Source organism: Maniola hyperantus, chromosome 4, assembly GCF_902806685.2.
Source record: "Maniola hyperantus chromosome 4, iAphHyp1.2, whole genome shotgun sequence".
NCBI lineage: Eukaryota > Metazoa > Arthropoda > Insecta > Lepidoptera > Nymphalidae > Maniola > Maniola hyperantus.
Window position 1 is genome coordinate 11,992,824 of NC_048539.1, and position 27,877 is coordinate 12,020,700.

The 27,877-nt window shown below is 36.6% G+C and overlaps 3 protein-coding genes across 12 annotated transcripts in view; 1 reads left to right on the top strand and 2 right to left on the bottom strand.

Moving 5' to 3' along the window:
* The window catches only part of Vav (Vav guanine nucleotide exchange factor), a 33,468-nt gene extending 23,718 nt beyond the window's left edge, over positions 1–9,750 (top strand). For all 5 annotated transcript variants that reach the window (XM_034968052.2, XM_034968053.2, XM_034968054.2 and 2 more), the window contains one exon: positions 392–9,750. In XM_034968052.2, coding sequence (XP_034823943.1) covers positions 392–466 — 75 coding nt within the window. In that variant the 3' untranslated portion in view covers positions 467–9,750. The remainder of the gene's footprint in view (positions 1–391) is intronic.
* Srx (Sulfiredoxin) lies at positions 5,339–12,809 on the bottom strand. The gene is made up of 3 exons (XM_034968123.2): positions 12,715–12,809; positions 11,516–11,646; positions 5,339–10,833 (listed from the first exon to the last, which is right to left on the bottom strand). The coding sequence occupies exons 1-3, from the start codon at positions 12,767–12,769 to the stop codon at positions 10,627–10,629; spliced, it is 393 nt and encodes a 130-aa protein (XP_034824014.1). The 5' UTR covers positions 12,770–12,809; the 3' UTR covers positions 5,339–10,626.
* Positions 12,810–14,605: 1,796 nt separating this feature from the next.
* Positions 14,606–27,859, bottom strand: exd (PBX homeobox extradenticle). Of its 6 annotated transcripts, none has more exons than XM_069498027.1 (9): positions 27,347–27,859; positions 26,669–26,821; positions 24,052–24,230; positions 23,629–23,729; positions 22,813–22,963; positions 22,132–22,228; positions 20,852–20,917; positions 19,869–20,056; positions 14,606–19,775 (listed from the first exon to the last, which is right to left on the bottom strand). In XM_069498027.1, the coding sequence occupies exons 1-8, from the start codon at positions 27,603–27,605 to the stop codon at positions 19,878–19,880; spliced, it is 1,185 nt and encodes a 394-aa protein (XP_069354128.1). In that variant the 5' UTR covers positions 27,606–27,859; the 3' UTR covers positions 14,606–19,775; positions 19,869–19,877. The 6 variants fall into 6 exon arrangements, with proteins under 6 accessions (XP_069354128.1, XP_034823977.1, XP_034823978.1 ...); XM_034968086.2 differs by having other exon boundaries at positions 19,869–20,059; positions 27,347–27,858; XM_034968087.2 differs by having other exon boundaries at positions 19,869–20,059; positions 24,052–24,212; positions 27,347–27,856.
* Positions 27,860–27,877: the final 18 nt, after the last annotated feature.

Consider the following 27,877-nt stretch of genomic DNA (forward strand, 5'->3'; position numbering starts at 1 on the left):
ACATAGGTATGAGTGACAGAGACAACGCTCTACGAAGCCGAAATCCCTTTCTAAAGATCGATGTACAATATTTTCTGCCGGCTACTGTGCCTACTTAGTTTATAAGTGACGCCTGAAGGGTGTTCCAAATGATTAAAAAGATTGAATGTCGGCCACATAATGCCAACGCTTGTATTTATTGACTTGACTATGTATTTCTTGTAGGTTTTAACAGATTACAAATGCACCATTTGAAAGCTGGGTAGACTTTTCATGGATCTGCTTTGTTTAAATCCTTTAACAAAAATTTACTAATATGCTCTTAATTTTTTTTTCGAAAAAAGTGTTTCCAATGTGTTGAAACAATACAAATATCACATAAAAAATTTCTATTTCTATGGATCCAATTCAGGGCGACAACCGGTCGGGTTACTTCCCCAAAGAGTGCGTGCGGGAGGAGCCCGAGTGTATCGGCGCGCTGGACTGATGTCAGCTCTGCCTCGCCGAGCGCGAGCTGCACTACCTACCGCCGGGCAACGGCCACGACGACGACTGCCCGGACGACCTCGTCTAACGACCGACGACGTTGATCAACTGGTTGGTGGACTGGTTTACACTCCTCTAATGAGCTTGTCGAGACACCGACGATATTGCTCCACTTGTCTGCGGACTGGTTTACGCTCTTCAGAACGATCTCGTCTAGGTACCGAGGACCTTGCTTAACTGGTTGATGGACTGGTTTATGTTTAGGACAACCTACCGAAAACGTCAAAGATACACATTATACTACTAGTCAGTGGACTAGTTTACGCTCTTCGGATTTTATGAGATCCTGGTATTTCTAACTGGATTTTAAATGGGTGGTAAATTTTGATGAAATGCTGCTCGGAATAAGTCACACTAAGTAATCAACTCAACTGAAGATTGGCTCTCATTATCCGGACGACCTCTTAGACCTCTAGATACAACGCTCTCTAAGAAAGTCACAGATTGACATTGCTCAGCTAATCTCTTTAGGTCGACCTCGCTACACCGAGGGTGTCACACATGCATATTGATCAACTGGTTGGTGGACTGGTTTAGACTTCAGGGACGACAAAACACTGGAAATGTTACACATATAGACATTGCTCAACAAGTCAATGAACAGTCAAATGCGATTCGCGACTACATCGAGGGTGTCACACGTGGACATTTCTCGACTAATCGGTGGACTGGCTTAGACTTCTGGTCGATCTTTTGGACACTGAGGGCGTCTGTAAGTGAAGTCACGTTTGCGCATTCGATTTTAATCTTAATCCGGTATTGACCACTTGCACACAAGATTTTGACGAGTAGCTAACACCGAAAATTTTTAAGATAGCGATTACTACATAGAGACAATTATTGCTGCTGATCTAAATTTGTTCTGCTGTTGTGAATTTCATAATTACTAGTTCAGTAATTTTGATGTACGTGCAATAGCTACACTGCACCGATTTCTGAGTGATTTAACTGATTCCAGTGAAGCTATCTAAGAAACCAGTTCAATTCACTCATAAAGTTATGCAAGTCTATGTATTAGTCTTGGAGAAAGATAAGACACTACATATGTTTGCACAAAAATTGGCAGCTTTTAGCCTATAATATAGTTGAAGATAATAATGCTATACGTAATAATAATTCAAGACTTATTCTATAGCAATGAGTTTGAGGACTACGATATTACGTGTGACTTTACGACCGAAATAATAAAATTAGTATTAGAAAAAGTGGAAATATGTTTTTAAGAAAAACTGTGTTAAGTGTTATATTAAAATATAGGAAAAAATGGACGAAAAAACTATTGTATAGTTGTTAGGACGAAAAAGTATTTTCTGTCGTGCTAATATTAATAAATTGAAATGCTTTAAATAGGTATTGCGCTTTACAATGTTGAGATGTTGAGTATAACAAGGAATGTTCTTGACGGCGAATACTGAAACGCCCCTTAATATTTGAGTGCGCCTTAGATACTAAAGAACGATTTTCTAATGTCGGCTGATTAAGTTTAAGAAAGTAAGGTTTGATGCTAAAACAGTGTATTGAGGTGTCCGTAACTTTTAAGACGCGTTTCACTGTTCTGAGGTAATAAGGTCATCAATGGCGCGCACCGCACCGCTTTAACCATAGGACGTCTGAAAGAACATTCAAATGTGGACTTTAAGTCATTATAGATATATTTTATCAATAACACGAAATAGCTGCTACGAATACTTATCTTTATTCAAGACTAGCTGATGCCCGCGACTTCGTACGCGTGGATTTAGGTTTTTAATAATCCTGTGGGAACTCTTCAATTTTGCGGGATAAAAAGTAGCCTATGTCCTTCCCCGGGATGCAAGCTATCTCTGTACCAAATTTCGTCAAAATCGGTTGAACGGTTGAGCCGTGAAAAGCTAGCAGACAGACAGACACACTTTCACATAATATATAATACTAGACGATACCCGCGACTTCGTCCGCGTTCATTTAGATTTTTGAAAATCCTGTGATGTCCTTCCCCGGGATGCAAACTATCGCTGTGCCAAATTTCGTTAAAATCGGTTGAAGGGTTGAGCCGTGAAAAGGTAGCAGACAGACAGACTGACACTTTCGCATTTATAATATTAGTATGGATGGCAATTTCTGGGAGCGGTGTGGTGCAAGTAAATGATGACCACTAGGCTTTACTACTAGGGATGTTGAGTTGACCGTAAATTAGCTTTACCATTTTAGACATCAACTTCCAGTAAATTAAAATTTCGTTAAAACTCAGACTTTTATAAAGTATGTAATTCTTGTAAGTAAAAATAGGCTTTGTAGTTTTATGATGTGCAAAAGACATTCAACCTAAGGGTGGTAAAACTATTTTATGGTCGAAGTTATGCAAGTATGAGTGCAAAAATCAATAGGATCGCTTCACTGTCATGAGTTACCTCTTTGAAGGGATCCTATTGGTGGGTTAGGGGCAGCACAGACAACTGCAAATGCCACGAGCAATAGGAATGATGACTACTAGTCAAATCAGTGACTTTTTGTCAAACGTCAAAACGCTCGCAGTAAGGGAGCTTGTATGAAATACATAGATGTGACGTCATAAACATTTAACGTACTTGTTTAGTTAAAACTATAATTTAAAATGGTTAGCAAATCTAAAACTAACAGCGCACGTGGATTTTACGAATTTTGGAAGACCCTCTATTTAATAACTCCTAAGAAACAATTTATTTTTGACATAGGCATCATCCCAATCTTCAACAGATAATTGAGTATCGACTACTGCGGCGCCATATTGTTTGTTGTCGCAATTGGCAGCTGTTGTTACGATCTACAACTCTATTCTAATTGGATAAGATCCATATTTAAATGTCCTCAGAACTCGCGACACTTACAAGCCTGTCTGCGCTGGTCCTTTTACATAAATAATTCCTTCACATCCTAGTGAAAAAGCAGCGTTAGATTTTATTGACGAAGACCTCTCCAAATTGCTAATGCAATACTAGAAAAATTATAAAATATATAGTACGCGACAGGTTGAAATGGCAATCGGGGAGGGAACGCCCCGTACACCCTCACAGCCTCCGCGCTAACCTGGTGCGGGCGAGCGCGGGTGACGTGCAGGTGTGCGGGGCCTCCCCCCCGCCTCATAACCCGATTACAATCTCGACCTGTCGTGGAATATACATAGTAGAACTAGTTCATATCGAATATATTTTATTTAGATATACGATTCATATAAAAAAATACATGCATATTATATAATATTGTTGATGTTCTGAGATTAGTCAAAGGTATATTTATTTTTCTGAAGTATGTAAGTTATTTTTTCAAGTCATAGGTGATACGTGGGTAGATAGAAATGGAACAAATATTAGTAGCATATCCTTAACTTAAAATACAATGCAATTCACGTATTGAATTCCTCCTTATCTTGATATTTAAAGCTGACCCATCTAGACGCGAGGCACGTTACAGAAGAGTTGATACAACGAAAGTATTTTTGAAACGTTGCAAATTAAACGAAGCTTTGTCTTCACTGCGTTATGTACATATTTGTGCGGAACGATTCGCGCCTCTTCTTCCATTAGCTCCACACGGTCTTCATAAAGTCCGTTTACAAACATAGTGTCGCTACCCAACTTGTGTTTATTATTTATATTCGTATCTTAAAAGAATAATATAGTATTTTATTTTATTCTTAGAATACTAAACATTTATTTATCAAACGCAGTGAAAAATAACATAATAAAAGCAAAATATTAAGTGTGCCTACGGGTGTAGCGAGTCTAGCGACACTAAGTCAGCGAACAGACTTTATATTAGGTAGTGAAGATAAAGAACATTTTTGAAAAAACCGACGTTTCCCTTCGACTCTTCTACTATTTACCTTGAGCTCTAGCGGCAGTTTTAATAAAAAATATTTTTAAAAATCTAGCAGATAATGATGCTACTTTGGTTGTACACAAAATCTATACTAAATTGACACATCCAAAGATAGTGCTCTCTTTTTCACAATATTTGCTGTTAGAGAAAGGATAGCATTATTTTAAAACTTGTAAATATGTTTAAGAACTTGTTTACAACCGAATTAACCTCAATATCTATATGTTGTTAATAAATGTTCAAATGAAATCTAAAAATAAATGGTTATAATGTAAAAATCCCTTTAGACATTTTGAAAAGATTGCTTAAAATTCTAATAATTCTTAATGTAACTAAAATATTAAAATAAATAAAAATATGTATATAGAATTTAAAATATATATTTATCTCTTTTTGGTCCTACAGTTTTTATTGTTCAAATCCATATTAAATGTTAAATTCCTTGATAGATAGGCATGTAGTATTTCCAATTTAAAAATTTAGCATTAGGTAAGTGGATTGAAATTCATCTATGTTGTGAATAAACATATTATTACGCAATGATACTATGTTATATCCCAGCTAAAGCTGGCTTTTCATTTATGTCTCGTTTTAACTCCCTGCGTCTGGGCAAAGTCCTTGCCTAAATGCCTTGGTGCACTATATTATGCAGTATGTGGGACCGGTTTTTAAATCAAAGCAAAATTATTCAAGTATTGTCTCGGGTACCTGTCTCAGACAGTAGCTCTCTTATAATATTGTTTATTCAATATATTAGTTTATTCGGCAGCTTATAATATTTTTACTATTCTATCTTACGGACACTGCCAAAAACGTATACTCAAGAGCATAATTATGACCGTTATGAAACTAGTAAAATTTACCATGTTGAGATATAAAAGTTGTGGGACATTTATCAGCATTATGCTATTTCAGAAATTGTCTGAGTTGTTTTTTTTTTCAAAAAGGACCAACGAGGAATACAATAAATTTCTTAAAAAAAAATTCCCTCTATTTAAAGATGATGCGGCTCTAAATTGCATAGCATACATAAATAACTTACATTCAATGTTTAGTGAGAATGAGTGCCAAACTAATTCGTTTTTCATCGCTTTTAATAATTCTAGGGTTTTAAAAATATACCTACTTATATATTTTTCAGTTTCAATTAATAATTATAGAATTTTATGTAGGAATTTATTTAATATGCACATATTTATTGTTTTTATAAAATATTAGATACATATTTCTTACCGAATTATTTAACTTATTAGTATCGTTAATCCACTTTACACATGATTTTAATTTTTAAAACATAAGTATGTACTTTGTTTTACATTCCAGCGTACCTACATTTTAAATAATTAAACATTACATTCTTTAAGCTAAAGTCTATGAGATAATGATCCCAGAAATCCCAGAAGTATGCAAATATGCAAAATAATTTCATTTAACATACGAGTAGGTATTATCCAATACGAATCTATGTAAATAAAACAGCTAACAATAATGCTACAGATATACCTAACGAAAATAAAACAATTCATATTTTACTTTTCTTTATTTTTAACATGAAGCTGAGTCTATATGTACCTACTGTTCGACGTTATAATAGTGCTTGTTCATCGAACATGCATGAACGTGGAAATTCGGCTTTATAACAGCCCACCAATTTATTTATGTATCTAAAATCATTAATAGCAAATAAAAACTATTTAACATTTACAAAGAAATCTGAAATTGTGTCTTAAATATTGTAAATTTTAAAGTACCTAAATGTTCACTGTTAACATAATTTTAAACGGAAACAAGTGTATATTGGTAATTGACATGCCAAACATGAATATAACATAATTATTTATTTAATGTGAATGAAATAATAATTATTATAATTTTTAATAAATGTATCGAATTATTGTATCATCAATTGTAATTTGGCTGGCTTTAACATTCCTACCTATATTTATTTGAAATAAAAATTGTATGATATAATAATAATAATATTTAATATTTTTACCGCAATAATAATAACCTAAAACGATATTTATTTAAGTACTTTCTGACCATTGCTTTATTGCCTGTAAGATAGAACTTTCAATGAAAAGATCTGTTTAAGATCTGTTGTGTAACACATTGAACTAACACGTCCGCGTTAAAATGTTGTAATATAACATTATAACAACACTGTAGTATAACACTTCCACATTGAAGGAATAGAATGTATAAGTAAAATGATGGTAATTCATTGATGATACAATATAATATTTATTATGATTGAGTTATGAATTTTAAGCGTGGGTGTGAGGAAAGCATGGCAATAATACATACAATAAATAATCAATAGTTATATCGCTATTGTAAATTGGTTTCTACCTCTATTATGCATAGAGTAACATATACAATGATTGTTACCTATCATTTACAAGTATATTTTTAAAATATCGATATAATTAACACCAAAAAAGAGATCAACTGTGTACACTAGCCGATAAAACCTGCAGCTGCACATTATGATGATTTGTATAAAACTGCTCAGACCAATAAAAATATGCGTCGTGTGTATGAACGCTGCATACTAATAATTTTGCGCTAATTTGAATCATTTTTCACGTTAAGACGTCCATAATGATGAATATTTGTGCTTTAACGCAATAGTTTCAGAACACTGCACATTTATACTGGTATGGACGGGACTTAACATAAATTATCTATGGTCCTATGGAATACCTACAATAGCCAAGAACTTCTTGTAATGTGAACGTTTCTATTGTTATAAAATGATATAATGCAAAACACAAAGCGATTAAAGTAAGAAAGTCTATGGCAGCGATCTGTCAACAGTCTTAATAATTCAGTTTACAAGAACTTTTACATGGAATTAAAATATGTATATTGATAGCTGAGCTACAATATCGCGTAAAGTCATTCCTATTGTTATTTTGATCGCAATGTATTACATATAATTATGATTTTTGTGACATGGATAAAAAAAATCTGTTGTCTTCTCACACCAGTGTAATACTTCAGTAATATCCCTTATTATGTAATGTTGTGAAACTTGTAAACCATCGTAACAATATATAATTGTGTGTTGTAAAATGTTATACTTATAACAGATGTTATATAACTACGAAAACTCCTTTTGTGTAAATATTCTCCTCCACTTTAAATATAGTTTGGGCATAATGTTCTGAATATTGTGCTTTAAATATGTAGCTTTAATAAAATTTAAATTTTTGTGGCGTATTATAATAGTTCAATGCAATATTTAATGCAATTATGTTTTAGAAGGTATCTAGGCATCTAGAGAAACGCATTATAGAAACGGAGGAAGGTGTATATGAGCCCTAGAAATTATTACATTATACGTTACGAAAGTTGGAAAGTAGGGAAAAATCTGCCAGGCGCTGTTTTTGTCTCACAGAGCGCGCAGTGAAAAAGTAAAGCAATAAAACTTGGTGATTTTAGTATTTGCTCAACTTGGAGCCATTAAATCGCATATTAATTACTAGATGATGACCGCGACTTCCTCCGCGTGGATTTAGGTTTTTAAAAATCCTGTGGGAACTCTTCAATTTTTCGGGATAAAAAGTAGCCTTCACCAGGATGCAAGCTATCTCTGTACTAAATTTCGTCCAAATCGGTTGAACCGTTGAGCCGTGAAAAGCTAGCAGACAGACAGACACACTTTCGCATTTATAATATTAGTATGGATTTTAATTTAGAATCTGTGTAATCCGTACTTTAAGTTGAACACAGCGAATATTCAGGACGCGTGATCCAGTACGTACGTACATGAATATTACTGATTGAACTAATTTAGTATGTGAATTCATTCAGAAGTCAGAAGCTCTGACAGACGGACGCACAAATGAAAATTCAGCCAAGTAGACTCTTAGATCTCGCTTCGCTCAGTGAAAAGGTGGCCCTATTGTCTTGGTTAAATCTTTGAATCTTCGCACATCTCAGACAAAAGGCAGCATTAAGCTTTAACTTTCGTGACGAACTTTATTTTATAAACAATACTTTTTTGTATATGATATTCTTTTGTGCCAGTTAATTATTTAGTATTCAATGAGTTTCCAATGCACAAAGTTTTAGCTCATGATCTCTGTAAACGTGCTATATGTGTAAAAAATAGTTTTAAATATTATTTTGTGTTCATATTGTATGCAATTTTATTTGATTAAGCCCGATCTTTGGAATAATTTATGAAATTATAATATAATGTTAATGAATATATTATCACTCCGAAGCTTGAAAAATATATAACTTTTTACAGAACTCTTTTGCACATGACAATATTTTCGCATTCAGTCGATGAAGTCTTATGAAGCGCATTTTAGTGCGCAAAAGTGATTGCAATCATAACATTGTAGTTGTTTTTCTGTGGTGCCTGCTGGGTTGGTAAACTTATTAGTACGCGACAGGTCGAGATGGTAATCGGGGTATGAGGCGTGGGAACTCCCCGCACTCCAGTACAGCCCTCGCGCTAACCCGATGCGGGCGAGCGCGGGTGACGAGCGGGTATCCGTGGTGTCTCCCCGCCTCATACCCCGATTGCCATCTCGACCTGTCGCGGATTATACCTATGATGCGACTGCATCCCCTTAGCATTTCGTTTTTATTTTTTATTATTTTATACCGTATTGTAAGATAGGCTTGCGCTTGACGACAAACATCAGTACCCTTACTATAAATGCGAAAGTGTGTTTGTTTGTTGGTTTGTCCTTCAATCAAGTCGCAACGGTGCAACGGATTGACGCGATTTTTTGCATGGGTAATAAAACCTGTTTTCACGCGGACGAAGTCGCGACGTTGCAGGAAACACGGACGTCGGAAAGGGTATTCTACACCTAGTAGTATCAAACACATTGCGCAAAAACGTTTCATGCGAGTGGACTGGATGTCAAGCGTATAAGGATAGATATGTTTGAAAATGTCGCCATGCGCAAAAGACCTACAATGTGAACATTATGTAGTCAATACATTGATATGATTTTACCTACTTTAAGATAAAGATAAACTCGAAATAGTAATTATATTGGTGCTAAGAGTATTTTGGGTTCGATACGCTTTTTATTATAATTCGTGTCAATTAAAAAACGAACTGAAATTGGCGGCGTTGTTAATCATTCCCTCCCACTTCACACAATACATATTATGTGTAATTTTCAAGTGAGAGGGAATGATTAATGTCGCCATTTTCGATTCGTTTCTTTATTAGCACGTTCTGTGCGTAGATGGGCGCACTACTGCGGATGTAGTATGAATGTATTTTGATATTATTTATGTTCATGTTTGTAAATAAATTAAGTATATATGTAAATCATACAGAAATGGCATATCTCACTGTTCTGTAGTTAGGTAAGTGAGCCACCACATTACAATACAAACGTTGTGGAATCATTTGTGCCGTTTTATTTCTATATTCTAGAGTGGCCATATACGGACAACTTGAAGCAGTCACTCATGACTGCTTCAAGCGGTCGACTATACAACCGACGCAGTTGAATTCATCAACTGAGGAGCTGGCAATAAATCTACAAAACTGCAAAGCGAAAAAACTGAATGAAAGCTGCTAAACTTTATAGTAATTGTACCGTTTTCATCGAAATTACGAACTTTGGACTAAGTTTTAGAAGCAGAGTTGTAGTTGTTTGGAAATAGGTCTGGTGGGAGGCTTCGGCCGTGGCTAGTTACCACCGTACCGGCAAAGCCGTGCCGCCAAGCGATTTTGCGTTCCGGTACGATGCCGTGTAGAAACCAAAGGGGCATGGGTTTTATTAAAACTGCCATACCCCTTCCAGGTTAGCCCGCGCGCCGCTTCCATCATAGACTGCATCATCACTTACCACCAGGTGAGATTGCAGTCAAGGGCTAACTTGTATCTGATTAAAATAAATAAACAAATAAATAAAATATAGTTTCAAAAATGTCAAAATTAAAAATTAGTTTGATCAGAAGCGTAATCACCAGCTCCTCAACTGCTCACACGCCCATAGCGACAGTCACAAGCATAAGCAGTTATGACTGACTCTGACTGACATCTCCACGGGCGAGGGAATCGCAACGAGTCCGACCTACTACGTCGACGACAGTAATACCCTATAGATATTAGTCTATAAGAGTTGTATCGAATTTGGTGGCACGGCGAGACTATTGCCGCGCGATTCTCTCGTCCGTGGAGATGGCGATGGTGAGATGCGAGAAGACTATCGAAGTCATACATTTTACACCGAGTTAGGGCCACACCACGACACTGCAGTTAGTTTGCATCCTACATCATTTAAGGTCCGGCGTGCTGCTACCCAAGTAAGTCCGTAAGTCGGATATTGTGGATCTCACGAGTTTGGCAGGAATGGTGGGTCGGTTGAGGCGCTTGTAGGCGGCGAAGCGATGGCAGCCGCCGAAGCTGTAGTAGTAGTCGCCGCCCTGGCTGCCCGTTATCCACAGGATGTCTATTGGAGGCACATTCTGCTCTTCCTGTTTCTATAACAATATAATTATATTTATTAATTAATAAGTTGTCGCAAAAATCGTAGTGTTATCTCTTTGTTCGCGATCAGAATACATGTTGGTAGGGTAGTAAGTACCAACTACAATAAATACTTTCGATCAATAGGTATACATAATTTACTACTGTACATGATTTTATATTTAACACTATAGCAGTAGATAGATAACATCTATTGGCAACATTCAATCTATCTGTTCTGTAGGTAATCTATATATTTGTTATTTGTCATATTTGTAAAAATATCATGTGATTATAATTTTTTATGAAATAACGTTGCTAAGTAACTTATCTATAGATTACAGATAAGTAGATTGAATATTGAAAACGGACGATAAGTCGGGAAAAAGAGGAAGTTTCAGGAAAAGTTATCCTTGTAGGCGCAGCTTGAAGATATGATTTCCTTTGCTTTCTGTACCTACTGTACATGTCGGTGATCCTCTTTGCTTTCTGTACCTACCCTATAGTCTGCGACAGGTCGAGATTGCAATCGGGGTATGAAGCGGGTGAACGCCCGCACACCCGAGTTCGCTCGGTCCGGTTAGCGCAGGGCGTTCCCTTCCCGATGGCCATCTCGAGCTGTCGCGTACTATACCTACAACAGATAAGGAAAACTTCAAATATTTACACTAAGTACCTGGGTATTAATTAATTTACCTGTATCGTTTTCATTAAGGATTCGACCTTGTTCTCGTCCAACTCGGGCATGAAAGGTCTGATAATGACCGACATCGGCACCTCGTGCACATCGTCCTTATACGCACTGTGGATACTCGTCATCCTTGTTACTGCAAAATGTGGATATATATTACTTACTTACCTGATTTTTTTTATAATCTTTATTTGAAGAGATTATTCGCTTGGCGACCCTGACTAAAATTACTATAACTTACCTACTATGAACAGGCGAAGTTTTGATTCAACTTCGCCAGCCAGCGATTATACCTACGCATTATAATTTTTTTAAAGATACTTGGTATTGAAGTAGGAATACCTAGTGTCTTAAATAAAATTGGGACCCAATTTAATCGGTCAGGTGAGGTTATCTTATCACCAAAAGTTCGCGGGCAAAGAGTGCATTTGATTTCTGAGTTGTACCTACGTACATGAGATTAGATAGGATATCTACGAGTACCTATAACAATATATAGGTACCTATCTATTATTTTGAAATGCAGTTATATGCAAAGCTCCCGAAATGAAACCCTAAATTCATCTTAGTACCTACCTAGGTAATTAATTATTTCAGCTTATTATCTAACCTGTGGAGTCACTACTGACGATTGAACCAATTTTGATGAAGTTCAGAAAAGATGAGGTGAGATCGTATATCCGACATCCGTACCTACTTAATATTATAAATGCGAAATTGTCTGTCTGCTAGCTTTTCACGGCTTAACAGTTAGACCGATTTTGGTGAAATTTGGTACACTGTTTGCTTACATCCTGGGGAAAGACAGGCTACTTTTTAAACCGGAAAATTAAGTTCCCACGGTAGGTATTTACAAAAACCTAAATCCTTGCGGACGAAGTCGCGGGCATCATCTAGTGTATAAAATATAATTATGAACTTAACTTTCTTAAATTCTTATAGTTACTTAAGTTTATCAGAAGTAAAAACTAAAATGTTATTGTTAACTACCCTATAGGTATAGGTAATTATCAGTTTTGTACTACGAATACCAACATATTTTCATTCGTATCATAAAATTCAATTCATATGAGTGAATATTTTTCAATACCTCGACGCTGATTACCAGTATATATTTTGCTTTATTCACCTAAGTATTACTCTTACTATTGATCACATACCTACCTAATATTTTGAAGAAACGTAAATTAGTAAAAGTACTTACAATTCTTGGTCACGGCCACTGAATGAGACAAGGTTAATAAAGACTTTAATAGCATAACTAAACAGACACACGACTCGCCCGACGGCTATGGCAACACTAAATACCTATAGTGATATACTTAATTGCTAATTATGTATGACTTTACGCGGTAAATTCAATGCAACCGTATTGTAATGTATTTAACCCATACAATATTTCATTCTAACTTAGGTAAGTAGGTAGGATATATTATACATACCTAATATAGGTAATACTAGCGACCCGCCCCGGCTTCGCATGGGTGCAATTTAGATACTAATGTGGTGTCATTGCCTCGGAAACTCTCAAATGAGAGGATTTTTTCCGACCTGATTCACATTATTTCCATTTCTCTAGGGATCTCTAATTTTGAGAATTAAACTATAGCTATTAACCTTCCTCTTGAATCACTCTATCTATTGGTGTAAACCGCATTAAAATCCGTTGCGTAGTTTAAAAGATCTACGCGTTCATACATACATACATACAGACGCGGGAAGAGACTTTATTTTATACCTACTATGTAGAGATGAGTCCTACGGCATCAAATGCATATTGTGTTACACTGAAAGACTGAAAACTCTCTAATTAAAAAATAAATTTTGTAGACTACGATAACGCTTGCAGCCTAAGATGAAATGCGCTTGCTTAAAAGATGCCTGTTGTGTGTTGAAAAAAAATAGCTCACAAGTCACAACTCGTGGTTGCTTTAAAATATCAACATAGTGAAATTCGTGTTATTTATGGTTCTTATGAAGACGCTCATATTATACCAATGTACTCTGTGAAGACGCTCACGACGCATTGTGACAAAAAGACCAAGAAATTCTTGCCGTACAAGTTGCCGTAGCTATCATGCTTAGATACGACCACGCGTTGCGGCAAAGATGAAAAACCATGACAGCTGTAAACGTCTGCTTTCCTATACCTACTAATTTTATATGGCAAACAATTTTCCAATAGGTAGGTACTTATAGGACAGCAGTAGTCTGTGCGGGAAGATGGCCTTGACCTACTGACCATATTGATAGAAATACGAATCTCTACATATAGAATCTATTAAAAATCGGCCCAGTGCGAGTCGAACTCGCACACGAAGGGTTCTGTTTTTCTTTTGGTAATGTAAGCACAAATTCACGCGTTTTGGGTTTTATGTGCTATGAGACATGGCTACCTGACCTGCCTTTCATGATTCAGGTCTATAATAAATCTAAGTTCTAGGTCAACAAGAAGTATCCTAAGGTTTTGATTGCCTTGACAGACAGAAAAAACGAAGTGATCCTATAAGAGTTCCTTTTCTTTTTTGGAGATACGGAACCCTAAAAACAACCAGATGCATTAATATCAAGGCAGTGCACCTGCAAGTTTTTGATGACATGATTTAGACAGCCAGTTTATACTTACCTGTAGAATTTAGAAAGTTTTAGTCGTTATAGTGAATGGTTCAAAGCTAACAATGAATGAATGCATCTCACGCGTGATGACGGCCAGTCTAGGTCTAACGTGATTCTTTACTGCTTTCGATTCGAATCCGAGAATTCTTGATCCGAAGTAGTCGTAGTGCGTATATTTTGAAAGAGAGGTTGTACACTAGATCCGAATTTCGTTTTACGGCTTTAGAAATAATCATAATCATAATTATAATTGATTATAGCAATAAGATAAAGGTCCCAAACTGCCAACGCACTTAAGCTGCGCGTAGCGGCGCGGTAAATATAGTTTAGGTATATAAGTTTGTATGAAGCAAAGCGCATGCAGGAAAATTAAAGTTTACATGAGTTTGTATGAAGCAAGGCGCTGCCGCATCGCGCAGCGCAGACAAATGTGTTTGAACCTTAAGGTTGAAAGGATGAAAGAAAATAAAACGTCAATATAACTACACAAAAATGTAATTTATTCAATCTGATGGTCGCAATAACATTGAACTTGTCGTATACATGTGCCACGCCGCTCGTTTACTCGTATCACTACATTAATCGAATCTCATTAAAATCTATTATTAAAATCGTATAAATAGTATGCGTTAGTTTACACAAGGTGTTTTGTTTGCTTGGAAGTGTTTGGAAATCTTAAACTACTTAAATGAGAAAACTGTTTAGGATTAAATTAAAGCGTTTTATGAGCACCCAGGGGCTCTATGAACAGCTACAGTGTAACGATTGCAGTCACCTAATGGTTGACGCTCGCTCACTATTGGCTACAATACATTGTTGCAACAAGTACACCATAAATTCAGCCAATCACAACAATTATTGCGATTGTAATAATGATTGATGCAGGTTTTCCGGTATCGACCAGCTGGGGTAAGCAACGAACCATGGCGTAGTCCGCGACAAATGCTAGGAAGAAAAAAATATCTACTAAAAGTAGAATATCTTTTTAGTAAAATATAAAGGTAGGTACTTAAAATTAAAATAATTTACATGAAGTGCGTTCTCTTCAAGACAGTCTTCGTGAACATTTAGGTTTAAGGTAACTGCACAGTCTCAAATAAATAAAACACCCTGTATTATAAAGGACATAGACAGCGGCGTGTTTTATAATGATCCGCTGTAGTTTAACTCCAATTATTATATTTTTCTCTTTAACGTTTTCTTCGTATACTGTTTCAGATATCTTGACTTTAGAACACATCAACTTAATTCTATTATTTTATTTATTTATATCCGAACTATTTCTATGTGGACAGTGGAACTATCCATCTCGTTAGGCTGCATAATATGGTCTAAGAGACGGTGACCAATTTGTTCCAGAGCTTGATCTATACCAATATTATAAAGATTTAAAGTTTGTAAGTTTGTTTGTAGGAAGTAATCTCTGGAACTACTGAACTAATTTTGAAAATTCTTTCACCAGTAGAAAGCTACATTATTCCTTGCGAAAATTGCAATAAGCTATCCGTGCGAAGCCGGGGCGGGTCGCTAGTATCATTATAAATATAAATGTCTGTCGGTTGAACTCACGTCTTAGTCGAAATATACTCTTTCCGCGGAAAGAAGTTAGTATAGCGCTCTCTCTGTTACGTAATCCTATACAAATGATAAGAGCCAAAAAGCTCAGTAGGCTAGTTAACTATTTGAGTCACCAACCAATCACGAACTTGTTTAAAAAACATTCGAAATTCAAGTAGAAAACATAGCTCCGTTTGTGATTGATTGGTGCCTCAAAATAAAAAACCGGTCCACTGAGATTTTTGACTATCATTTGTACGGGATAACCTGTTATGGGGTGTAACCCTACCCACCCACCCAAAGATGCTCTGGTACCAGTCGATATTTTATTACAATTAGTAATGTATGTATTACAATAAATAAATTTAAACAATGAATAAATAGTTCACCGTCTCCCGGTTTATTGGGCAATACACAATCTATTTTCATTGAATCAGAACGAAACTAAATAAAATCATTAACACTTAACTTATACACTACATGCAAAAATAATATTCTGTGCCAGCAACATTATCATTTAGCACCGAAAATATAATATATTATGGTATAGTAGTGCTAGTATAATAAGGCTCAAGACACATTAACACAGAGCCAAATTGAACCGACCCATATTTTCATGGTTCCGTATCCGAAGGGTACCAACGGGACCCTATTACTAAGCCTCTGCTGTCCATCCGTCTGTCTGTGGACTGTATCTCATGAAAAGGGACCTAGATAGTTAAAATTTTCAGTGTAAATTAATAATTAAATTTCAAAATGGCCGCCATGCAAATTAAAAAGTACACAGTGAAAGTTCACAAAGAATCTTGTACGGATCCCTTCATGTGCGAGTCCAACTCGCACTTGACCAGTTTTTACTTCTATGTTATTTGTACATTCATTGAACTTTAACTACAACGAGCACATTTGTCCCACACTAAATAATATGTATATAATTACAATTTACATAGTGAATTTAATTGTTTTGTTAAAAGTCGCGTCACTGCACTTTGACTCTGAAACAATATGTCTTGAACCTGAGTTCTGAAAAACATTTACAGTCCGCGGCAGATCGAGATAGCAATCGGGGTGGGCACGCCCTGCACACCCGAACAGCCTCCGCACGAACCCGGTGTGGGATAGCACGGGTAACGTGCGGGTGTGCGGGGCGTCTCCCCGCCTTATACCCCCATTACCATCTCGACCTGTCGATACCTATACTCGCTAACAACTGCGTAAAACATTATGTAAAACAAAGTAAAAGCTATAAAAGCATTAAGGTATGATTCCGAACTACGTTGCACGCAGCAGTGCTGTCGCGGCACTACAGCTGGTCCCCATACAATCTCTATAAGCTTGTATGAAATTACATTCCGAGCTAGGCAGCAATGTCGCGGCAGCAATGTAGCGGAACACTGCTACCTAGCTCGGAATGTAATCTCATATAAACTTATAGATTGTATGGGGACCAGTAGTACTGCGACAGCACTATTGCGGCAGCACTGTTGCGTGCAGCGTGGTTCGGAATAATAATATCTTTAGTAACTCATGTAGAGAACTACAATTTGTCGTACAAACATTTCACTCAAATCCTAGTGAGTAAACGTTTGAAAAACTCATAGTTGCCATACCGATATTCACAACACCGAATTTAATTGAAAACAAATTGAGGCGTTGAAACTTATGTTAAAAGGATAAAATCGCTTACTGGTACGTAGTAAATAGGAGTTACGTGAAAAAGAGATATACTCAGTGTGCGCCGACCTTTATAACTTCGTCTAGTAAAATATTAAAATTGCACACTTTATTTCGGCAGCCCAAGTATATTGTCGACTGCCAATGTGATCTTCCTATTTAGTAGCCAGAATTACAAAGGAAAGGTGTAACAGATATCTGAGATATCCCAAAAAAGGAATATAGGAACTGAAAAATATACAGAAAACTCTAACTAATCTTTTGTAGCTTGTTCAGGGAGTCGAGCTAACTCGGGGCATTCTTTCTCACACAATTTATTGTACAGAAGTGACAAGTACGCATTATGATCATGGTTGGTCAGTGAGAGTGACCATTCCCTAAAAAAGTAAGGGTGCGTTTATATTGCTCACTACAAAACATCTTCACGATTCTAAATAATTTTAAATACATAATTTTTGATGTGTATTTAAAATTATTTAGAAATTTCCTTGAAGTGTGGGTAAAAAAACACTATAAAAATTATAAAAATATAAAGTATATTAAATAAATTTTATTAAATAAATTTAATAAAAATATATTAAAGATTGCTAGCTTTTGCCCGTGCATTTGTCCGTACGGTATCGGAATAAAATTAATAATGAGATATTTTATTTGTATGATTAGTAATTACTGTGAGTAAAATACCGGAAGTTAGGAAATAATCCACTTTCATTTTGGTCGCAACAGGAACGTGCCCTATGGGCGTTACCAGCTGCGACCAATGTGTAGTTTCTTACTGCCCTATTAGCTTGTCTCAATGAACAAGGTATAGTTAGATGCAGTGGCGTGCACAGGTTCCTACCTAGCTAATGGTAAGCATTAGTTAGGTAGGAACCTGTTCACTTGCAGGTCATAATAGAAAATATGCCTTGAGCTATTACAACTAGGGTAAGCAGTGCATTTATGCCTCTATGACCTGCACGCCACTGACTTAGATGTTATCGGCAGTCGACACTACCGCAAAGGCTCGCCCACAACCAACTAGTCAGCACAAAAACATATCTTAACGCTTACAATATAAACATTACACTACATTCACTTACATACTATCGTATATTTATATTCACCGTATGGTAAGGATTAGTTATTTATTTTAAATTATTTATATAGTACCTAAAAAATTACTCCTCACGCGCTATTTTAACTCCATGGGTTAACTGTCCATGCCAAAAGTACGGTTCACCTTTAAAATAAGGACTAAAATCGTACTTTGGACACCAAAAGTTAAAATGACGCGTGAGGATTTAAATTTTACGTTATACTTCAGCCACTTCACTTTTTTATATTTGACAGATTAAAAATAATACGGCCATCTCTCGCGGGGAGTTGATATATAATACAATAACTTACTCTTGCCAAAATATAGGACCATTTGGTCAAAAAAGATCAGATGTGTGAATTGTCCCTCACTCGTGCATTACCTCGTTTGAGGTCCTCATGACCGCGAATTAAATGACTCGAATTTCAACATTGAACTAATTGTTAATGTTAGTAAGGTATATTTTGTTGTTGTAGACAAAGCTTTGTGTAAAGCAAATTGCAACTACTATCTGTAATATATATAATATCTAGACTTGTATCGGATGAGGTCACTAAAGTAATCTATGTAGTAGATTTACTTTACGATTCGAAAGCACTTTGTTAAAGTTTATTTAAGCACAAACTTTTCTATATGTCAAATAGAAAATAGTATCATGGCCTGGGTATACTAAGTGAACGTTTACAAAAAGAGATCTTGTCACTTGCTGCGGTAATACTGCCGAATACTTGACTTTAGAAACAATCACTGGGCCAAAATAATACTTTTCGAGAACTAGTAAAATACATAATAATTATGTACAGTCATATCCTTATTTACATAAATTCCATGCATATTCTTGACCTATTTGACATGCGCGAACTAACACAGTCGCCTGCATTCATTTATCAACAAAAAATTATATACAAAAATGTATGCGTGTGTTTTTAAAGAATTGCGTAAAATTTGATTTTGTAAAAGTAAATGTCGAAATGCTTTCTTTAGCTTGACATGAATATTTTTTTAGTACAGGACTAGAGTGTTATGTCTACTCTCGGGCGAGTTATTTGATTTGCCTATCTCACGTAAATTGTAGGATATCACTGTACATTATAAAAAAATATTACAATAAATACTCGGGTAAAACGTATGTAAATTATTGTATAAAATAAAAGTAATAATACACAAAAATAAATCGATGAATTTCAATAGAAATCGCGTATAAAACAACATTTAACTAGTTTAGTGTAGACGCAGTGGTATAGTATACAAGGTCCTAGAGCTAGGGGGCGCTCGCCTACGCCGCGTGTCGCAACTTATAGTAATGGCAATTTTGTGGAAGCTGCGCGATTGTGCGGGCCCTAGAACAAAAGAAGAAAACCGTGAGTGTTCCGTGTGAGAGAAAGAGCAAGCACGTCCTAGGGCGGTTGGGGAAGCTATGGAAATTATTGTACCTGGCGCGCCTAGGGCGAGAGGTCCTGGTGCATGGGGTCGTAGCCCATGGCCGCGTCGTAGGGCGGCTGGGGCTGGTCGTAGCCCGGCGCCGGGAGCGAGTAGCCCATGGAATCCTGCGTGGGCGCGGGGGACATCATGGGCGTTGCCGTGCCGGATGCCGCGCCCATGGAGTAGGGTGAGGCGCCCGCTGCTGCGGAAGAGATGCGTCAGTTATCATGTGGAAAAAGGAATACACTCTTAATTCTTTTAATTGCTTTTTTTAAAACTAAAAAGTACTCATAGTTTTCCATAAAGAGTCTTTCTTAAGAACAATGAGTCGCCATACGACCTCTATATTTTTATAGACCTCATTGATTTAAAGGCAAAATTATTGCTGCAATTTGCAAATAATATGTATATCAAAATATTTAATTTTAAATAGTCTATATCAAGGCTATTGTATTTAATTTTGCAATTATTTAAGATTAAGTATAATTATTATTAAGCCAGGGACAAATCTAGGGGCAAAACGCGCGCGGAATTCCGTTCGAATGTACATATTATATTACCACAGTGGTACCACTTTTATAAGTCGCATCGGCTATATTCGTTTGAGCAGAATAGCGGAACCAAACAAATACAGACTTATTGCTTGGCATTAAGATTTTAAACACAAGAACAACAGAGACTTGTGTTGTCTCGGTCAAAAATTCGCGCGTACAAAAAATGACGTGTAGACAACAACTAATAACGGGCGTACGCGCGCTATGATTGGCTGAGGTATTTTTGCGCCATTCAATAATAAGATTTCTGCGCAGGAACATCGGCGTAACTTATAAAAGTGGTAATGCATTAATTTTCGCGTGTGGAAATTTTGTTCGGCGTTTTGTTCGCGCAGAAATAGCGCATCTAACATTTCCGCGACACATTCCAGCGGAATCGCTCAATTTCGTAGATTTCCCGCTAGATTAGTCCCTGGCCTCAGGGCAATATATCTGTTTACTGTTGTATGCGGCGTGGCCGGCCGGAGAGCGAGCCTCGCGTCTGCCCGCGCCCGCCCACGACAGGTCTGTGTGCGGAAACCAGGCTATGTAGTCCAACCCACTCATAAACATATACAATGTTCTATAAACCCCGATATGCTAAAGCATTAATCACTCATTTAGTATTTTATGCATTTCAATATTCACAATATTTTATTCAATAATTACAATTTTAATCATATTATATCAATAAGGGTTTATAAGTAAGGGTGATATAATATGGAATGTCACATAAATTTTTGGGTTAGTAGAGAATTATCTTACCATATTATAACTGCGAAAGTGTTTGTTTTCCTTCAATCACGTCACAACGGATCGACGTGATTTTTTGCATGGATATAATTAAAGACCTGAAGAGTGACATACTCGTAGGCTATTTTCTATCCCGAAAATAAGTTCCCAAGGAATTTTTGAAAACATAACGCGGATGAAGTCGCGGGCATCAACTAGTAATCAAATAATCATGAAACCAAAAGAGAGCGATCTTATAATGTTTTTTTTTTCAAATTCAAATTCAAATGATTTATTCAAAATAGGTAATAAATTACTCTTTTTGATAGTCAGATGTGGGATTTGTAAGATATAGTGGCGGTAATTATTACGCAAACTTAAAACTAAAGCTACGAGGGTTCCAAACGCGCCCAGGTCTGAGAAGAGCCCACAATTAGTTTTATTTATTAAAATGTTATTATAACGAATACTATGAGTGGAAAAGCGCACTTTGATCTTCATTCTCGCTTATTTTAAAGGATATAAAAAAGATAAAAACAATACGTTTTCCACGATAATTTTAATACCTTTAACTAAAATGAATTGATCCCACCTCAAACAACTCTATTTTTACGCTTGTTGGGTAGAAAATGACAATATTATTACGCTTGTTGATAAAGGACAATCCTTTCAGATATTTTTTTACTCATATAAAAAGCCATAAAACAAGGGTGATTCAAGTTTCAACTAAATGAGGTTTATAGAACTTTTGGAATGTTTATGAATAGAGGGGCATTTTTTACAAGGTGAATTAAAAGTAAAGCTTTGAAGTTTCAATTATTTCGAGAGTAATATTTACTGAAGTTTTAGTAACTGCACATTTCAGTGCGAGTACACAGTGCATATAACTCACGCAAGTTGAGACATTTGGGCGGCCTATGTGCACTGAGTAAACATACCCCGCAAGGAACCTGGATCAAGGCCTATTTGCGCAGTGTACACGCACCGTAACTGATGGAAGGCTACTTACCGGCTGCTTTCTTGGCGGCGTAGAGATTGGCCTCTTCTTGCGCTTTGCCAATGTTCTTCTTGTAGCGAATGCGCTTGTTGCCGAACCAATTGGACACCTGTCAACATATTACAGTTAATTTACACCAGACTACTTTATTTTGCAAAAGAGAGCCATTCAATCAATTTATAACTAGACTCAGTTCAAGAATCCCTTTGTGGAAAAAGATCTTTTTCTCTCAATGGAAAAATGGGATTCAATTCAATTCAATTTTGTTTTATGGCGTGCAGCTGCACCATAGTCCAGACGGGCGCAATTTACTTCGCCAATGACGTGTGGAATTGGATAAAATTTTATTTGTATTACATTACACATTACATTTGTGAATTAAAAGTTAAAAAAAAAAAAAATTGAAAGTAAATATGCGCATTAATTCAGAATAAGGCTATGACAGACAGAGTCAGACAGACGGATGTACAGTTTATTGTGTCGATATCAGAAGTGGGATGAGTCGCGAGTACCTGCGAGACATTGATGCCACAGCGTCGAGCCAACTGGGCCTTCACTTCTTCACTCGGATACGGGTTCGCGAGATGCGAATAGAAATAATCGTTGAGTAAGTCCAGAGCCCGTCTGCTGAAGTTCCGCCTCTTCCGCCGCGAGTCGAGGAAGCTGGGGAATAGGCACAGAGCTAGTGGATACCTGGGAGACCGTGATGCCGCACTTGCGCGCCAGCTCCTCCTTAGCCTCCTCGCTGGGGTAAGGGTTGGAGAGGTGCGAGTAGAAGTACTCGTTGAGGATCTCTGAGGCCTGCTTGCTGAAGTTGCGGCGCTTTCGGCGCGCGTCCAGGAAACTGCAAGCGATATTACATTCTTCAATTTCATTTTATGCTTTTTTAGCTCATTTTAATTTTCCTCTCTTTTTTGTAACTAGGCCGAGGTTGAGCTGGACACGTAAATTCTGCAAAATTTACGAAAAAGCGGCATAATATTATATTGTATAACAGCCAAAATAATTAAATGAAAACATCATTATGAGGTTAGGTTATACACCTATTTAGGTGTTTGAAATTTGTGTAATCCACGCGGACGAAGTCGCAAGAGCTAGTTATGAAAACAAAAATAAAAACATTCCTTTTCTGTAAGAGTTTGTGGGATAAAATGCTATTTGTAAAGTAAACTTTGTTACAAATAATTAAGTATTTTTATTTCATAGGATTGTCAGTTATTAATACCTATTAAATCTAGATTAAAAGTTTTATAAGTAACTAGCTGATGCCCGCGACTTCGTACGCGTGGATTTAGGTTTTTAAAAATCCTGTGGGAACTCTTAAATTTTCCGGGATAAAAAGTAGCCTATGTCCTTCCCCGGGTTGTAAGCTACCTCTGTACTAAATTTCGTCAAAATCGGTTGAACGGTTGAGCCGTGAAAAGCTAGCAGACAGACAGACACACTTTCGCATTTATAATATCAGTATGGATAATGTCCTTAATCAAAAACGGAAGTATATGAACTCACCGTGAACGTAGGATCATGACTGCTTCACAGGTGGACTGTTTTAGCTGCATCTGAATGGAACTGAACTTCTTGTGGATGATCTGCACCATGCGCTCTATTTCCTGTTGTACAACTTTATATTACATACTTTGCAGATGTCGTTATAACTGTTCAATGTTAAGAAAATAGAAATTTCTGCAATTTTTTTTAATGTGTAGACATGCACTTGGCTTCAATCAGACCTGCTGGCAAGTGAGGATACAGCCTAAGACCTTCAAGATGATGCCTTCAAGATTCACTTTTGACTTGAAGGTACCCATAATAAAATGGGGAGGGGGGTATATTTTTATTCAAAATATCAAGGTAAGCAATGCTTATCTGCCCATATGAAGAGTACTCTGCTACTGGTGGTAGATATGTCGTGTCGTGCCGAGGAAGACCCACCTTAGGAGTGATGGGTCTGGTGCGACTCTGCTCCCGGAGCAGGTTCATGACGTGCGTGGTGAACTCGTTGCACGCGTTCTCGTACTTGTCGAGCTCCTGGTGGTAGATCTGTCGGATCTGGGCCAGCTTCGCGCGGTAGTCGGAATGCTCGATCGCGTTATCTGCTTGGGCCACAGTGCCTTAAGTTGCAGCAAACGGGACAGAAAGAGAACATGCATTCCTGACCCAATATGCATTCTGTTAGTACATGCATGGTTTTATTCCATCATAGTTAATATTGTTACATACTAAACCACCACAAAAATATTTACCCTCTAACCATTAACTAACATCTTATAATAAAAATACTATTTCTGTATGTATTTTATCATATTAACTTTCGTTGGAGTATAGGCCACTTAAATCATAACCAACATACTTTTAAAAACTTAATTATGCGATACAAAATTAAATTAGTTATTTTATTATATTTTTATATTAGATTTCGTACTTGGCAATAGATACATAATTATTATGCAAAGTAATGAATAAATTATGAAATCATTGCACGAAGGCGAAGGTATCATCAAAAAACTAAATAAAGCTAATTTATTAGACTCATTTTTATTATTTTGTATAAGAATTATTTTATATTACTTTTCCTCATGAAACATAACATTATGTACATTGCACACTCCTATTTAAAGATTAAAAATATTTTTTCAATGACTATTTTTACTATTTTTTTTTGTATTCATTGGTTTCTAATCATGAGTTAGTTTTACTTCATAATTTAATTAACTACGGTCTACAGAAATCAAATATTATGTACTGTCAACAAATTAGTTTCATGCTTACATCAAAAGGTTAATTTTAATGTTTGGCTACCATTTATGCATAACTCAGTTCATTGGGCAAACTGAATATAGCATATTATAACATATTTTGCACAAACACCACACACAATATTACGCTGTATCCACAATCCACATTACATTATATAGTACGCCACAGGTCGAGATTGCAAGACGGCAATTAAGAGACGTTAATCCAGTGCGGGATAGCGCGGTCTTGCGGCGTTCCCCCGCCTCATAGCCCGATTGCCATCTCGACCTGTAGCGTACTATACTTCTACCATAAAATTGCTTTACCAATCATTGGCCTTGGGCGCCATCTCCACGGACGAGATAATCGCGGCGATAGTCTCGCCGTGCCACCAAAATTGATACAACTCTTATAGGGCAATCTCTACAGAGCGATACTACCGCCGACGATAGTAGATCGGACTCATTGCGATTCCCTCGCACGTGGAGATAGCACCTTAGATTAATTGATTTCAGAAGTTAAAAGCAATTTCATGATTAACTATACACAACATACTTTTAAGTTAAATCTAGTAACTTTTAAAATGCAATCTGAATGTTAATTGAGCCTGTATCACTGAGCAAGTATCTACACATGGACCTAGCTTAGGATCTGTTCTTTTAGATTTTCAACAGAGTATAGCAATCATCATCATCATCATGATCAACCCATCGCCGGCTCACTACAGAACACGGGTCTCCTATCAGAGTGAGAAGGGTTTGGCCATAGTCTACCACGCTGGCCATGTGCGGATTGATAGATTTCACACACCTTTAAGAACATTATGGAGAACTCTGTGAGGAAACCTGCATGCCTGCAGGTTTCCTCACGATGTTTTTCTTCACCATTAAAGCAAGTGATATTTAATTACTTAAAACGCACATAACTCCGAAAAGTTAGAGGTGCATGCTGGGGATCGAACCCCCGACCTCAGATTGGAAGGCGGACGTCCTAACCACTAGGCTATCACAGCTTTAGCAATACATCTTGTTAATTAATTGAAGCCTGAATTATGTACAATGTAGATTATGCACAGGATTGTACATAAAAAACCCGAAAAAAGTGAGGTGAATTTATAGTTATAGTGGATGGTATAGATGAAAATTTCCTAAATAAACAGGGAAAATTAAATAAAAGGTAATGTGCTTTTCAATCATAATCACAAATGAATTAAATAATAGTGTTCATACAGAAAACTCAACCTTTTCTACTCATTTTAACTGGTACTAATGATTCTAGGTTCTCATAGGAATTCATTTTTAATTTTTATATACTGAAAATATAATTTGTAAAGATAAATTTAGAAGACAAAATGTTCACAATAAACTTTGTTGAATGTAAACAAAGTTCTTCTCTAATAACTCTAAAAATGAAATTGATAGTTGAAATCCTTATTGACACAGGTAAAATTATTTATTCAAGACCTATTCGAGACTACCATAATATGGAAAGGCTATAGAGAAAAAACAAATTCGATACCTGTTCTATTCTAATATTATGACCAACTAAAAGTCTAATTTATTTTCACAGAATTATTATTCTGACATGAAAATGTAAATAAAGTAATATTGTATCTTTTATTTTACTAATAATAATTATTAGAATGAGATAAAACTGACTGATATGTCAATATACAGCTTAAATCGATTGGTTGAGTTGTGTTGTTCTCTCTTTAACATAGACTCTCACTGAGAAAAGATTTGTAAGTTCCACATGAGCAAAACCAGGAGTCAACTCATATTGAATGACAAAAATAGTGTTAAAGGTCAATCACCCCATTCGCCCGCAGCAGCCGAGGCAGAGGCGGCCGCCCCTGCTCCACCACCTTTCTCAGGGCCTGCTACACCCTCCGCAATCAGCATGTTGTCCAATCTCATCAGCTGAGGGTCTGGAGGCTCTTCCTCTTGCGTGTTGCGGAGAGATAAGACTGATGACAATACAATACAGTGTGATACTAATTGCATAAAAAGTATTCTGATACTGTACCATGGCAGACTATGTTTATTGAAATTTATTGGAATAGAAAAATTCCCTCTAATGACCTCTGAAAATTCTCTACAACTACTACCTAGCCCAACATTTTTAAGTGTGCTGAGAATGTTTTTAGATATCAAAAAGTGCATAGATCCCACACCCATATTTATAATAGTGGCATATTTTGAATTATGACCACTTACGAATTAGTTTCAGTTTTTTAAAATATCAATGTTTTGCCTATCTGCAATTTTATAATATATATTTAACATTGAATTCCGATTGTTTCCTATTGTTGTGCCTGCTCCTCATGTGATGTGTGGAGGGGAAAGAAAAACCGATAGTTGTATATAAAAGGTCTAGGCCTCTCTCTAGTGTACATAACGCTGATAAAAGAACTAGGTTCCATATGTCTGTTAGTAGTAGGTAGTCAGGATGTGCACCTTGATTTTTTGTTCTTAAAATAATTATGAACTACCTGTTTTTTCTTTGATTTCGCACAACACAGAAAATAGCGCAGGCTTCATCCTGTGACAGTTGAGCGTGTGTTTCCTGGCTTGCGCCTCGTCGAGGCTCTGGTCGGTTATGTTCATAATTTGCTGCAGGATCTCGCCAATATCCTGCTTCCTAGCCTCGCCGTCGCCAGCAGCAGGCGCTCCGTCGCCGCCGGGCAGCCCGTAGCCTTGAGGTCCCATGAGACCACCGCTATGCGCCATCATTCTATTCGGATCGTCCATCTTCCAACACGCAATACATAAATTCACTAAAAACTTACACTAAATACGTATACTTGTTTGTACGTGGTTTGAACGCTATTATCATAAAATAAAACGATTCAAAAATTAATTTACAGCTTCACTTGAGAAGCCTTCACTTCTCCCTCCGTTCTTCAGCCAGCAATAAAATGATAAAATGGCCGACTTCTTTGTGCTGTCAAGTTCTAAAATATTTGCAAAAGAAAACAAATAATTAAACTATTTCCCTCACGCTTCATCTCGTAATCATTTAC